Below are 15,775 nucleotides of genomic sequence, written 5' to 3'. Positions count from 1 at the left end.
AGATAAACAAACCTAAGCCATTATACTTTACATGAATAACTCAAATTAAAAAAGAAAAAATCACGTGGTCTTTTAAGTAATTAATCACCTTTGATAATTTTAAATGTCAGTTATAAAACTATTGATTTTATTTACTATCATATTAGATCATTTTTCTCAAAATTGTCAATAAAAATTAATTATTTTTAATATTTATTATTTAAATAATTATTCAAAACAAACAAATTTAAATGTAAACAACGATTTAGAATATTATTTTTGTAAAATAAAAAAAAACTAAAGGAAAAAATTGATTGTATGGTTGTGATTCAAAAGTGTAATTAAACTTATTAATTACTCTTATTATACTATATTATATTGGTTTAAAATTTGAAATCTCCAAAAATTAAAACCAATTGAACTTTACACCAACCAAACCAATAAGTGAAAATGAAATCAATTCGACCGTTAGAAAGCTCCTATGAATAAACAAAAACAGAGTCTCCTCTGTTTCATTCCCCTGCATCTTACACCATAACTTCATCATCATAAGAAACCCCAAATGGCAGAGGAAGATTATGGATTCACCAAAGAAGAAATGGTTGTTAGTGAGAATCTTGGGTACCCAAAAGCCTATGCAAAGCTCTGCCGCAATAAGGATTTAAGTCCTTTCAGCCATGGCCCTCCCTTCACTTTCTTACCTTATGCTTTGAAGGAACATGAGGTAAGCGAATGGATCCATACCCTTCATCATTTTTATTGGATTTATTGTAAAGATCTATAACTTTTATAGGAATTTGAATTCTGGGTCATGCTTATGTAGTTAACTTTTTTTGTTTTTTTGAGGGTGTTGTTAGTTGAGTTCAGCTATGTTATGTATCTTGAAATTCTTTGTTTTTTGTTGAGGAAACTTGAGAGTTGAGATCCATGGTAATCAGAGAAAACCAATTAACAATTAGAAGTGATTGCAAGCCTTATATAAGCATATGAGATAACCAATTGGTAAGTAATATCTAATTGCCTAATTGATTCAATCATATTTCTAATAATCTTGTTTTCTGAGGTTATTTTTAGGCTGAGAGAGCAAGGGATTTGGATAAGATGTTTGCGATTATCGATCCAAAGGCGAAGCCAACTACAAAGCCTAAGATCTTTGCCAGTCTCTTGTGGAAGCAGCTCAGCCATCTTGGGTAGGATTAGGAACTTCAATTTATAGTATGAACAATTTTGCTTTAGAATTTTTTATAAGACAAGGGAGAAAATAAATCTGGTTCTGGTGTGTTTTTGTGAATTAATTAAATTCTAGGAATGCTGGTTTCGACCCTGCTGTGATTCGAATCGATGCCTATGGCAATGTCGTGTATTATCATGCAGATTCAACCTCTCCACTGGCTTGGGACATTGATCACTGGTTTCCTTGTTCAAGTAATATATCTCTCAAAACAAGTACCAATAAAACCCTTCTAAGGGTGTTTAAGTTTTGAATTATCTTAATTTATTATTCTAAATATGTGTTTATGTTTTTCCCTCTACTATTTTAAGGTTATTTAGTTTTTCTAGATTAACTGATTCTACTTTTACTTCTGAGAATTTCTGCTTTGGGGATCTTTACAAAGTACTAGTTTCAGAAGTTTATAATTTTGTGTAGATGCACCTAATTTGAATATTATAGGTTTATCACAAGAACAATTTAATTTCTCTTTTCTGGATTGAAACACTTAGGAGGGGGATTAACTGTTGTAAGCAATCTGAGGATCATGCAGAAGCAAGCTTGTAAGAAGAAGAAAAACAAGCTGGAGTTCTTAATCCCATGGTGGGAATTCCAACTAGGTGTATCTGTAAACCAGTTCTTGTCTATTTTCACTTCTTCAAATTCAGACTTCAGGTTGTTGATTCTTTTTTCTTTTGCTTTTTTTTGAAATTAAATTCTCATTTTCCATCAAAGATCAAAGTGGATTGGAATGGTTGCTGATTTTTATAGTGCAAATTGAAAACAAAACAGGCATAGAGGCTTTTCATTTCTGTTCTGTGAAGGAGAAGATCATGAGTTGAATGGTTCACAAATTGTGGATTCTCATTCTTTTCCCCAACATTTCTTTGCATTGAAAGAGGAAATTGGCCTAGCTCCGGCTGCAATTGTAGAATCTCGAAGGGAATCACGAACAGAATCTTACAATAGGAATCCAAAGCCAATGTCTGCTGCTATTGGTAAATGTGACATCAATCTTAATGTGACAGTTAATATTGGATGGAGGGAGTATCTTGAGTTGAGTTTTGTGCAGATTGAAGTTAAATCTGACCAGCTTATATTTGCAAAACCATTGATCTTTTGCAGTAGCTTCAAGAAAAAGCAAGGGAAATATTTTGAAGGAAAATGAAGATCCACAGTTGGGTAAAAATCCCTATCATGCCATTGTCATGGCTAGAGATTCCCTAAAGCAAAGAGAAGAAAGTGCAAGATTTCAAGCAGAGATACAGAAGCTAGATAATGAAGTGAAAGAAATGAAGCTCATGAATGAAGAAGAAAAGCTCATAGTTCAGGACCTAGAAATAGAGCTGATAAAATGTCGGCGAAAGGCAGAGAAGTGCCGGAGGCTAGCAGAGGCTCAGTGCTCTTACAGGACCATGCTGGAGAAGATGATTAGAGACACAATGCACCAGTAAGATTACCAAAACTAAGGGGAGAAAATCAATCATTTTCATTAGTTTTTAAACTTTTTAATCAAATTACTATACAGTATAAAACTTTTTAGAAAAAAATAGCGATTTTTCATCCAGTATAGGAACTTAATTGAAAACTTTTTAAACTATAGGCACATATGTAAACTGAGAGAAATGTTTGCACTTGTTTTTGTCATGAAGGACTGTCATGTATAAGGAACAGATTAGATTGAACCAGGCTGCAAGTAATGCATTGATGGCTAGACTTGAAGCGCAGAAGGAAATTTGTGATGCTGCAGAGAAAGAGCTTCACAAGAAGTTCAAACAAAGAGATGAACTAGATAATGAGATTAGGCATGAATGGGAGCAAGGAAGAAAGAGAACAAGAATAGACGCTTCCGCTTTCGAGGATAAGGAAGATGATGGAAAACCTGTTCTGTATTTGCATGGAAGCAAGCCAAGAAACCATTTGCACAAAGAGCTAAGGATTCTTTTGGATGAAGAACAAAGAGGATGCGAAGATGGTTTCCTTGCAAAAGAAGAAGAACAAGAGAAAGAAGAACATGAGAAAGAGCAAAAAACATCAGCAGATAAGAACATGACAGAAGAGAAACTTGAGGAGCAAGAAAGATCACTTGTTGCATTGGAGGAAGACAACTCCATTGAAAGGAAACTTGAGAGGCTAGAAATAAGTGAAAGTGAAGAAAATAGAAAGAGACGTGGCAAAGGGAATGTGGAAAAGTGGCTTGAAATGCTTCTAGAAGGCATGGATCCACAAGAAACAAATGAGAATGAGCATACCTTGAAAGTTTCAGACAGTGATATTAAAGAGAAGCAGATGCAACTGGCTGAAGAAGATAGAATAGAAAATGAAGCAAGCAAGGAAAAGATAAATGGTAGTACAAGGTTTAAAGGGGTGGAAAAGAAGGAGAAGCAAGCAACGCTTGTTAGATCAGAGAGTGCACGGATCTTGAGGCGAATACCATCATCACCATCTTTGTTTCTGGGGATGAGAAAAGGTCTAGAAAGCTTTAGGAAGAAGCCTGCAACAGGAAATGATATTGAGGATGGCAGACACAGTGTTGTTGGAAACAAATTCTTTGGTTCGCCCTTCAAGACACTCAAGAAAGCAGTGAAACTTTGAATAGATTGAGTTTTCTTTGGTGTTAACCAAACCTCCTATACTTTATGAGTGATTCTTGATGAATAAGTGATGGAAAATATTTATTTTATAGATAGATGGGAAAGAAAAGGCAGAAGAAAGAAAAAAAAAATTGATTTGCCATTTTACTGTTTCATTTGTGTAATACTAATAGGTCTCTTGAATGTGATTGTAATAACAACTTGTTTATTACTACCAGAAATACAGTTTTCTATAAATCCAAAGTGTATCAAATTAACATAGAAATACAGTTTTCATGTACATTCTGCTGCTGAAGACTAACTAATTTATAATATGCTCCACTCTTGTTCTCTATTAGACTTGAATGAGTTCCTTGCTCAACAATCTTTCCATCATTTACAACTGAGATTTGATATGCATTTCTTATTGTGGATAGCCTATGAGCAACCATAACTGTTGTTCTATTCTGCATCAATTTTTCTAGTGCTTGTTGTATCACGCGCTCTGACTCTGCGTCAAGCGCGCTAGTGGCCTCATCGAGCAACAAGATTGCAGGGTTTTTCAAGATTGCCCTGGCAATAGCTATCCTTTGTTTCTGACCACCAGAAAGTTGAACTCCTCTTTCCCCTACTTTGGTGGAGTAGCCCTCAGGAAAACCATTGATAAAGCTATGAGCATTTGCAAGCTTAGCTGCTTCAACTATTTCTGAATCAGATGCTCCTTCCTTCCCATAAAGAATATTATCATAAATTGATGTTGCGAAAAGAACTGGTTCTTGTTGCACAAAACCAATGTGTTTCCTAACAGATTTTAGGTTTAGATTCTTGATGTCTTTTCCTGCAAGAATTTAATGAATGATATCATTGTTAGAACTTAGAAGAATGTTTTCACATTTATGATAACCAGGACTACTGACTGAATCCATATAGAGGTCCTGAGATTCATGATATGTACCAATTTAAAGAATTCACTATCTCACTTTAAGAATTTAGTCTAAGACTACTACATTGGTACTCCATGCACATTGAAGATTTAAGATTTAAGGTTTGTTCAAAATCTTACCATCAATCATTACTCTTCCACTGTGTCCTTGGGAAGGACACAGTCTTCCCTGAAGGAACTCTAAGATTGCAATCATTAAAAATAACCACATCAGGCCTTGAAGGGTAGCGAAAATGGATATTTTTTAGCTCAATTGTTCCTTCAACTGCAAGCAACACTTCTCCAACATCATTTCTTGTACTTGTTCTTCTATCCATCACTTCAAAAACTGATGCAGCCATTTGATTTCCTTTCAGCATGTCCGGCGCCATTGCCAATGTCTCCCCCATGGCCAGCGCGGTTATGATTAAAACCATGAATGACTTAATAACTGATTTAAAGCTAGAAAGCTCCTTCTCCATCAATACAGATCCATACCTACAAAAAGGTACTATCATGAAATCATTCATCCCAAAAGCTTAAACTGAGGATGGTTACATTTCTGGTTATATTTCTATTGTGAGACTCCTCTTCGTTTGTGATTGTTAATGTTTTTCATAGACGAACCATGCAAACTTTGATAAACCAATTGTCTGTTTATTTGGTAATATTGTTCAAAAAATAATGCTTCATTGAGTAAGTCTGAGATGTTGTGTAGTTCGAAAATAAATTTATTGTGCTAAATTTGATGTTATTTAAAAAAATAGTGATAAGAGACTTATATAAGTAGGTCTAATATTATGAAAGAGAAATTCTTCATATACAAGCATTTTTTTATACAAGTCTTCATATACAATTCTTCTTCTTTTCTTTCGTTTCTTACTTTCTCTTTCTCCTTCTTCAACCGTTACTGCACAATTTCACTACACCGTCTTCTTCTTCTTGCTGCACATTCTTCTTCCTCTTCCTCTTCTTCTTCTTCTTCTTTTCTTTCGTTTTTTGCCTTCTCTTTCTCCTTCTTCATTTACGTGCTTTTCTCTTTGTTTTCTTTTTTTGTTATTCTTGATTTCCATTATTTTTTGATATCAAGCTTTGAAATCATTTTTGAAGAAGAAGAAGCAGCAGAATATGAGGAGGAGAAAGAGAAAGAGTTCTGAATTATGCATAAGGTGTCCTTTGGGTGTATTTCTGTAATCGTTTGGGTGTATTTCTGAAGTTTCATTATTTTTAAAACGATTTCAAACCTTGATTTCAGAAACCATGAAAATCGAAAAAAAAAGAAGCAAGAATACCAGTAATAAACGAGTAAAACAACTAATGAAAAGGCAAAGAGAATAACGAAGAAATATCGTTTGGGTGTATTTCTGTAATCGTTTGGGTGTATTTCTATAATCATTTGGGTGTATTTCTGAAGTTCTATTATTTTCAAAATATTTCAAAGTTTGATTTTAGAAACCATGAAAATCGAAAAAAAAGAAGCAAGAATACCAGTAATAAATGCAAGTAAAACAACTAATGAAAAGGCAAAGAAAATAACGAAGAAATATCGTTTGGGTGTATTTCTGTAATCGTTTGGGTGTATTTCTAAAGTTCCATTATCTTCAAAACGATTTCAAAGCTTGATTTCAGAAACCATGAAAATAGAAAAAAAATGAAGCAAGAATACCAGTAATAAACGCAAGTAAAACAACTAATGAAAAGGCAAAGAGAAAGAAGAAGAAGAAGAGGAAGAAGAAGAAGAAGAAGAGTTGTTCATAATCTATGGTGAATGAAGAAGAAGAGGAAGAGGAAGAGGAAGAAGAAGAAAAAGAGAAAGAGGAAGAGGAAGAGGAAGAGGAGAAAGAAGAAGAAGAAGAAGAGGAGTCGTTCATAATTCACAGTGAGTGTAGCGCTTTGGAAACTGAATAACGCATTAAAAGACCCTAATGTGTAGCAACTTGTAAAACTTGTAAGTCAAAAAGACTTGTATGTGTAGCAAGCCTCATTATGAAATTTGAATATTTGTAACGTAAAATTTATTATTGTTAATAATATTATTAATAGATTTGTAATACGGATGTTTATTACATTTAATAAATTATTTATAGAAATTAATTATTGGGGCCTTGGGGTTATAAACTTATTGTATTGTTTATAACGGTAAGATATAATAAATATGGGGATATACATTCAATGTTTTTGTAGGTTAATTTTTAATTATCGGTGTTTTTTATTTTTTTTTGTATTTTTTTTTTTTGCTGATTTAAAAATAATAGGTAATTTATCAAAAATTGAGTGGTTGATTCTAAAATTTTGCCAAATAAGCAATATTGCTGACATGACATTAATAGGAGAAAAAATATGTCTTAAAAGTAATGTGAATAAATTTATATATCTACTTTTATAGGTTAAAAATAGATAGATTGTCTTGAAAAACATAGTATTCACACAAATTTATCGAGTTTATTCAAAATACAACAATATCTTATGTTACATTTATGTCTCACAGCCCTAATAACAATAAACCTAATTACACATTTGCCATTGCATTATTAACTTACACAACATTATAACTTGCTTAATAATACAACTAAACAAAAGAAATTCTAAATCATTCATTCTATATTATATATTTTTAAAAAAAAATTCTTAATCCATAACCATCTAAGAATTTCATTTCTTCCACAAACCATGGAAAGTGTTGTCTCAAGACAAGGATTTCCTCCACTTGTGAGGAGTCCTACCTTTGACCAACTTGGTCTTCAAGTCCATTGGTGTTTGCCTTCCAAATCCAACTTCTCCTTCAACAACTTCATCAATTTTCTCCACTCCTCCAAACCCTTTGCTTCCAAATGCATTAGGCATCACCCCAAATCTCATCCACTTGAAGAACCCTTTCTTCTTTTCAACCATCCTCTCCATTTGTACCTATGTTAAAAATCGCGACGATAAGAGAAAATTGTAACAAACATTATAAGATGGAAACTCAGTTACAGTTAACTTCATGCGAAGTTGATAGTTGAGAGTCATTAAATGATTTGATAGATCTGACTAAACTGTCATCTCACCTCTCTCACCTATCAACTTCACATAAAGTTAACTGCACGTGAGTTTCTACCACACAATAATATCTCTAATAACCTGCATTGCATTGCACTGGCTTTGCACCCTATACAGCTCTTCCTTGAGCTTCCTTATCTCCATGTGTTGAGCATTCATCTCGCGCTTCGAAAGACATGCGTCTAGCACGCCATTCGGGCTCCTAGTGCTGCTGATCAAGGAGCCACTCCAATCTAGATTCCGGTTCAATTTAGTTTGCTCTGACAGGAGCACCTGAATCACAGCTCTCACAGGGAACCTTTCATTTTGAGCCGCGTGAAGCGACGCCTCCGGAGTGAGTTTCCGGCTATCAATAAGCCTACACAAACCCTTCCTATCTTCCTTGGACACACTTGGATGTGCCTACAACAGAGTTGACATATCAAACTTATGTGAAGTTGGTGATAAAAGAAAAAGATGGACTTTTAACTTGACCTCAAATAACCATGGAATTTAATTTTGATGCACTTTCGTGTAAACTAGTTTTACACATGCATCTAATTATGTAACGCAACATCAATAAAAATAACTACTTTTTATATTGATCGCGTAAATGGTCATTCAAAAGAACGGATGTGATTGCAGGACTGTGTAAAACGCTTTACACTGTCAGTGCATCAAAATTGAACTCTGTATCTATATACATTAAGAAACATTGATTTGCATGTTAAGATAGGAAGTAATCTAGTGTTCACAGTAAATTTTGATGAACTCAAATATTTACCCTAATCTTTTTGACTTGCAGGATTGTGAAGACAACAGAAAAGCCAAGTGTAGAGAAGTGTGGAATTAAGTTCAGTGTCTTCACTTAGAAGAATATTCTCATGCATGTAACAACATAAGAAACTGTTTCTGTAGAGATATTTAGAATAAGACTACAAATTCATCATCCTTTTGTTTGTTTCTCACACTATCCTCTTCTTTTTCTTTTCTGTTTTTTGAAAAAAAGAAAAGTCAAATCAATAATGTACAAAGAATCCTGAATTACAGAGGAACTAGGAATTTGTTATTTCCATACACAAAAACTAAACCTATTTGTCACCTTTTCATGTTTAGGTAAATAACTTAAAGAGTATAGATGTGTTATAATAATAGTAATGTGAGTTCTTTTTTAATGAAACTACTCTACTACTCTAGTAATCAACCAATTTTAAACCATTAATCGCTTCGTTCCACAATATCCGTCGCTTTTGGAATTTCAGTACATTCATTCATAATACAATGAATGAATGAATGTAATGCAATTCCAAAAGCGATGGATTCTGTGGAACGGATGAAGGAGAATAGAAGGCATACTTTTAGATAAGTGTCAATGGCTCTGTACAATCCATCATCTGTTGCTCTAGCATGGCTTGGAAGAGCTCCTGCAAGAGTGACAAACTCGGACAAGCTCAAATTCGCATCAACAGCAGCCTCGGCGAGGTAGCAGTCAACCAACTTAGCCACCTTAACAAGAGCAGCACCACTCTTGGCTCCCTCACTATCCAAACTCACAAACCTCTTAACAAGCCTAATAACAAGCTCAACATCCAAAAGAGTTCCACAAGTGTGGCTGAATGATGGAATCACAAGCTCTCTCAATGAAGCTTGGTCAAGCTGCCATGAAATCCGCCTCTCAAGCTCGTGTCTATAACTAGCCTCAACACCAACCATGTTCGCTGTTCGGAGAAGGCGAAGGAGGAAGTTGCAGGGGATTGCATCCTTCTCAGGAGGCAGAACTCCCACCAATGTTTCCACAAAGAACCTCTTCTTCATCCAAGAAGCTGTGACGCTCTCTGGTGATTCCTCGAATTGCGTAAGGCCTTTTTCGGCCAAGTCACCTGCAGAGAGGTCAGGTAGCCATTTGGAGGCATAGTGTGTGATTATGGAACCAATCAAGTCGGCCCGGACGCCTTTCGCTTTGATTCCGGAAAGGGTCTTGACAAAGTAGTCCATGTCAAGGATGCATGCATCATCAAACCAGCATTCAGAGGAGAATTGGGATGATGGAGATCTTGGTGGTGGAAAATTGATGGAATCTGTGTTGGTTTGATTCTTCATCTCAGTGAAAAGCTCAAGTAATGTAGAAGTAGTACAATCTTTTGCTTTTGTAGCTGTCATAAGCATGTTATGCTGCATTACAAAAAGTATATATCATCAAAAATATCAAGTTGATTTTTTTTTTCTATGTTGGCCCTCTTGATTTGGATGTGAGATTTTCTTGAATCAGTTGAAGCTAAGGAATGAAGAGAGGATGATGGATAAGGCCTTGTTTGTTGATATATATGGGTAGGACCACTCATACAACTGTTAATTTTTCTCCCTATAACAAACAACAAATCATATCAACTGTTTACCAGGAAACTGGCTAATTCGACTCAACTCGACTCGATTGAACCTGAGACCTCTAGTTAAGGGACTAGAGTTGTATCTATCATCTTAATCAATCCTACATTTTGGCCCCTCATACAACTGTTTATTCTCTTCATATGATATGGAGAACAAAAGCAATTATAGCATGAAAGGAACATGAAATAGACACCTTTGTTCACTCTCTATCTCATGTATTGCACAAGGGATTTGGACTTTGTCCATTGTACACTTATGCTGATTGCCATTACAAGGAATCCAATTGAGATAAGCAAAGAAACTTGGGGAACCTTTTTTTTTTTTCTTTAGAAGGAATTGCCTGTTACATTGCATAATAACATCATGGGGAAGTGGTCAGGTTCCAAGAAAAATGAACACCATGATGCAATCTATAATAAGTGCACTCATCCATGATTTTTTTTTATGTCACTCATCAATGATTTTGGTACTTGGATCTTTTCTTTTATTTTCTTTTTTAAAAAGAAAAAATATCTAGTAGGGTTACATATATAGTATTAACCAACTTGGGTTGGTCGAGTGGTTAGCTTACTCGTCCGTTTAAAGTTTAAACAAATGTCAGTTTTTGAATCCCATATTGTGTATGCAGCTCAAATCCGTGGCAGATTAATCATTGGCCTATCGAGTTAAGGGATACTGTGACATATATATATGACATATTTATAAACCAGTTTCACGGAACAAATTTGTCCTGAAAAAAAAAAATACCGAGAACTTTATTTCTCTGAGAAAAATCTGTCAAATACTATCATATAGTCTAGTAATTTGGAAGCTTACTATAAATAAAATATCAATAAGGGTATGTATCAGAAAAAATTAGTAACACATTCAAAGATTAAAATTTAAAACAATCACAATATATAAAAGAGATAATGACATTACAAATCACCTAAGACACACACATGTACTTTAAATTAGATCCCAAAAGAAAGAAATCTCATAGTTTTGTTGGAAAAATGAGAGCCAAGCACGTGAACATACTCATTTGTCAAATTTGAAGCAGACAAATGAAGCTCAAAGAGATATTGGTCCACTGCATTTATAATTTTGTTTCATCCACTCCAGCACAAAATGTCACAGCTATAGACAACAAAAAGAGGGTAAAAGGTGAAAAAAGAAAGGTGAAAATGGTGGGACTCTTCTGAATGATTCTAGAAATAAGTACATATTATAAAGTTCTGTATTTCATAGGAAAAACAAAAGTGGCTTCACCTACACGTTACAACTAGAAAGGAGAAAGTAAAAACTCTGAAGCAAAACAAAAGCCTAATAGAACAATGATGGTGACTTGAAAACAATAAGTAAGCAAACCTTTGTTTTATATATATTTCACAGAAAGCAGCATAGGTTGTAAAATGTTGTGAGGTGATGAGGCTCCAAGGAGTCAACGGCTGCCGGATTTAACAGCGAACTGCCTGCAAGAAATTTGTTACCGCCCGTGTTCTTGACCACCGTTTCATAAACTGTTTTTCTAGAATTACTAGAAAGAATTTACTGTCCAAAAAGAGAAAATACAAGCGAGGAAAAAATCCATCATTCTGTTTGCTTAACTAACAATGATATCAGTTAATTTACCTTTTATTTCAATTAGAAGAGTAACTAAAAAGAACCTTCATGATTCGAAACAAAATAATTACCCTCACTCCGAGTATTATTACTATGTTTTTTAGAATGTTATTGCTATTATGAGATTATATATTAACAAAACTGATAAAATTGTGAAAGAATAGGGAAAGCAAAGAAATAATTTTTATTGATTATTGATTGATTGAATTGAACATGTGTTGTAAACTATGAGGGTAAAACTAAATATATATAGAGCATTGTCCTATGAAAGATAAAAGTAAAGATAAGATAAGAAGAGAAGATAACATAAAGATAAGATAAGATAAACTAATAAAGACTAAAATTAGAACTGAATTTATGTATTCTGTTGGGCTGAATTTGTGGGCAACAAGACTTCTTTATTGTTGTCATGGACTAATATAGAAGAGTAGTTTAATAAAAACAGTCACAACAAAATATTGAAGGTATATGATAATAATCAGATGAACTTAATGTCAGTTTAAGGAAGAGAGTAAGAGACTATGGAGCATGAACATAATTCATCAAATCCAGTAAAATCATATCTCCAATTTTTCACTTTACTCTTCTCTGAAGTTTCAACAAGAAGTAATTGAAGAGAAAAGTAGAAGAAATGACCAAATATAAGGAATGCGTATACAGAGGAAGAGATGGAATTTTGGATACTATTGTTGCTTTGCACATCCATATGAAGCTAATTATCTGATTTATTATGCCATTACCGCTCTCATGAAACTCGTCCAAATATGAAGATAATGAATCAAAATCAGCATAGAAAGAAAATATGGAATACAGAAGCTAAACAATCCAACAGTTAATCATGCTAAGCAACAATACCAAAATCACATTAAACAAGTTTAAAAGCAGAACAATTGCATATGTAGGAATCAAATAGCAGATTATTGAAAAATGGTAACTAAAATACCATGATTGTATTTGTATTACTCATTGGATAGTAGGCTACAATTTAATTTTGTTTTTTATATGGGGCATAATATTATGCAGATAATATATGTGCAACAAACATAACACAGCCCTTTAGTTTTTTTGGTAGTGTTGCTATTGCTATGTATAGGGCACATTAATCACTTTGGTGCAGGATCACAAAGTTGAAATTTCATGCAATTCTAACTTTGTAATACTGTGCTACATATATTACAGTTTTCCTGCTAATCAGGGCTAATTCCTATAATCTTCATCCATGCAAGAGCAGATACCTCCCTTGAAATGGTGAAACTGATCAGCATCCCTTACCGAAATCTCTCTGCGAACTTCCTTGGAGATGAATTTGACAGTGTTATGACAACTTTGGCACATATACAGATTCTTCGTCACCCAAATAGGCATCCCGGGGGCTGAATTAACTAGTCCAAAGGCAATGGCCAGTCTCTCACTGTGTCCACAAAATATATCGGCCTTCGAAGCTTCCGTTATGTCTAATTGATCGCTCTCTGGCCCTCCAATGCCAGCTTCCTTCATTTTCTTGTAAAACCGGTCCAAAACTCCATTTAATTCCTTCATTTGGGGATGGTAGTTATCATCACTGAGAAACGCATGCACTTTTCCCTTGACTTCCACCCAGCTGCATCCAGGATCTACTACTAGCCCATTTTCTCTCATCATTTTTCTTACTCTTGCAACATTCTCCCATTTTTCGCTGTCAGCATACATATTAGATAGAAGAATGTAATATCCAACACTTCTAGTGTCATCTCGGAAGATATTCGCAGCAGCGAGTTCCCCAAGCTTGACATCATGATGGATCCTGCAAGCATTTAATAAAGCTCCCCAAACTGCAGGATCTGGTTTTATTGGCATTTTTTGTATGAATCCATAAGCATCCTCCAACAAACCTGCACGGCCCAGTAAATCAACCATGCATGCATAGTGTTTCAGATTAGGGGTAATATAATATTTACACTTCATGCTGTCAAAAATTTCCAAGCCTTCTGTCACCAAACCAGATCTGCTGCAAGCACATAGTATGGAGATAAATGTGATTTCATCCGGCTTGACGTTTGACTCTACCATTCGATGGAACAGTTCGACAGCAAGTGATCCTTTCCCACGCTCAGCATATCCTGTAAGGAAAATGTTCCATGCTGCAACATCCTGATCACCTGAGAAGAATTGTTTCCAAGCATATTCCATTCTTCCACACCTTACATACATGTCCAAAATCGCATTCGGCAGAAAACCATCAGTGCTAACTCCTGTTCTAAATGCATGGGCATGGATCTCTTTCCCACACATCAAAGCTCCTATTCTAGCACATGTTGATAGGACAGAAATTAATGTAACAGAGTTTGGCTTTAGTCTAAGCATCATCTCCTTGAAGAAACATAAAGCTTCAAAACACCGGTTGTTTATCCGTAGACCAAGGATGATAGATGTCCAAGATATAATATTCTTGTTGTGAGTAGAGTGGAAAACTTCTAGAGCTTTGTCAATGCATTTACACTTAGCATACATGTCAATGAGTGTGTTTGCAACTATAATGTAAGAGATGAGCCCTGTCTTCTTGGCCACCTCATGAAGGTATATTCCTGAATCTAAACGACTTAAACAAGTACAAGCGCATAGTGCACTCGCTATGGTGATTTCGTCCGGCATGATGCCTTCCGATTCCATCATTTTATATGTTTCAAGTGCTTTATGGGGAAGAAAACTATTCTCATACCCTGATATCATTGCAGTCCACGTCACGACATCTCTGTGTTCTGTTCTTGAGAAAACCTTTTCAGCTTCCATAATAAGCCCAACAGATGAGTACATCTGAATTAACGAGTTATAAACTGAAGGGTCTCTCCAAAACTCTGTCCTCATGACATAACCATGGATCTCCCTCCCCAGCCTCTCATCACCAAGAATCTCGCATGCAGTAATCACACTGGTCATGGTCATCAAATCCGGATCAACAGGAAGTGCAAGCATCATACAGAACAATCTCAGTCCTTCCAAACACTCTCCATTCTCGAAATATCCAGCAATCATCGCATTCCACGAAATCCTGTCCCTATTAGGCATTTTATCAAACACCAACCGGGCAGTCTTGATATCCCCACATTTCACATACATTGTTATCAATGCATTGACCACATCCACATCTGATTCAAAACCAAATCTCATAACATGTCCATGAACCTCTTTTCCCCTCACCAAATCCGGGATGCCGCCGCAAGTCCTCAAAACACAAGGGAAAGTGTAAATATCAGGCCTCATGCCACCCCACAACATCCTATGGTAAAGATCAAGTGCTTCATCAAAGAATCCAGCTTTGGCATATCCTCCAACAAGAACATTCCAAGAGAACACATTTCTCTCTTCCATTTTCCCAAACACATGCCATGCATCAACTAAGTTCCCAAACCTCACAAACATACTCAATAGTGCATTACCAAGCTTAAGGCTCAAAAGGGTCATCATCAATGAAGAATTTGAAACATGAGCATAAACCTTTGACCCTTCTTTCCTTGCACGCTTAGACTCACATAACCGCAACAAAGCAACATAGGCTTCTTCATCAATGGGAACTTGAAGGTCTAAGTAGCTCATAGCATTTTCCAAGTTCCCAACAAGGCAAAGCTGGCAAATTTCGTAGCTTGGGTTGTTGTTGTTGTTGTTGTTGTTGTTGTTAATGGTGCTTCTTGTGGTGGTGGTAATGGAGTTTGAGTTTGAGACCAAGATTGGTTTTTTAGCTCTTTTGAACTTACGGGTATGGAAATTGTGATGGGAAAAAGTGAAAGTTTTGAGCTTTGTGGAATTTGAAGTGGGAAGAGTTGGAGGGTCCCTTTGAGGATGGAATTTTGAGGAGTTGGGAAACGATGCCATTGTTGGAGTTTAAGAGAAAGAGATAACATGTGAAGATGATAAGAGGGGTTTATGGTGTGAGGTTTAACGGTCAAAGGACAAAGATTCAAGTGAACTGAAGATTCAACCAGAATCAGCATGTAGTTCTAGTTAACCTTATCCATAACCATAAAACAGAAATGTCTTAAAAAAAGTTCAAAAGTTATTAGATAGAAAAATGTTTAGTGAAAGTCTAAATCTTGTCACAATAAT

The 15,775-nt window shown here is 35.3% G+C and overlaps 3 protein-coding genes and 1 pseudogene across 3 annotated transcripts; 1 reads left to right on the top strand and 3 right to left on the bottom strand.

Moving 5' to 3' along the window:
- The first annotated feature begins 308 nt into the window (after positions 1-308).
- On the top strand, positions 309-4,065 carry LOC112709809 (uncharacterized). Its single transcript, XM_025761787.3, has 7 exons — positions 309-703; positions 1,054-1,169; positions 1,286-1,404; positions 1,702-1,864; positions 1,982-2,187; positions 2,315-2,639; positions 2,842-4,065. The coding sequence occupies exons 1-7, from the start codon at positions 542-544 to the stop codon at positions 3,782-3,784; spliced, it is 2,034 nt and encodes a 677-aa protein (XP_025617572.1). The 5' UTR covers positions 309-541; the 3' UTR covers positions 3,785-4,065.
- On the bottom strand, positions 4,032-5,214 carry LOC140175407 (ABC transporter B family member 10-like; annotated as a pseudogene).
- Positions 5,215-7,106: 1,892 nt separating this feature from the next.
- On the bottom strand, positions 7,107-10,554 carry LOC112709808 (coleoptile phototropism protein 1). The gene is made up of 3 exons (XM_025761786.3): positions 9,059-10,554; positions 7,805-8,125; positions 7,107-7,591 (listed from the first exon to the last, which is right to left on the bottom strand). The coding sequence occupies exons 1-3, from the start codon at positions 9,878-9,880 to the stop codon at positions 7,370-7,372; spliced, it is 1,365 nt and encodes a 454-aa protein (XP_025617571.1). The 5' UTR covers positions 9,881-10,554; the 3' UTR covers positions 7,107-7,369.
- A 2,061-nt stretch (positions 10,555-12,615) lies between these two features.
- On the bottom strand, positions 12,616-15,767 carry LOC112709807 (pentatricopeptide repeat-containing protein At1g15510, chloroplastic). Its single transcript, XM_025761784.3, has one exon. The coding sequence runs from the start codon at positions 15,542-15,544 to the stop codon at positions 12,893-12,895; it is 2,652 nt and encodes an 883-aa protein (XP_025617569.1). The 5' UTR covers positions 15,545-15,767; the 3' UTR covers positions 12,616-12,892.
- Positions 15,768-15,775: the final 8 nt, after the last annotated feature.

Source organism: Arachis hypogaea, chromosome 9, assembly GCF_003086295.3.
Source record: "Arachis hypogaea cultivar Tifrunner chromosome 9, arahy.Tifrunner.gnm2.J5K5, whole genome shotgun sequence".
Lineage (NCBI taxonomy): Eukaryota > Viridiplantae > Streptophyta > Magnoliopsida > Fabales > Fabaceae > Arachis > Arachis hypogaea.
This window is presented reverse-complemented; position numbering and strand designations above follow the sequence as displayed.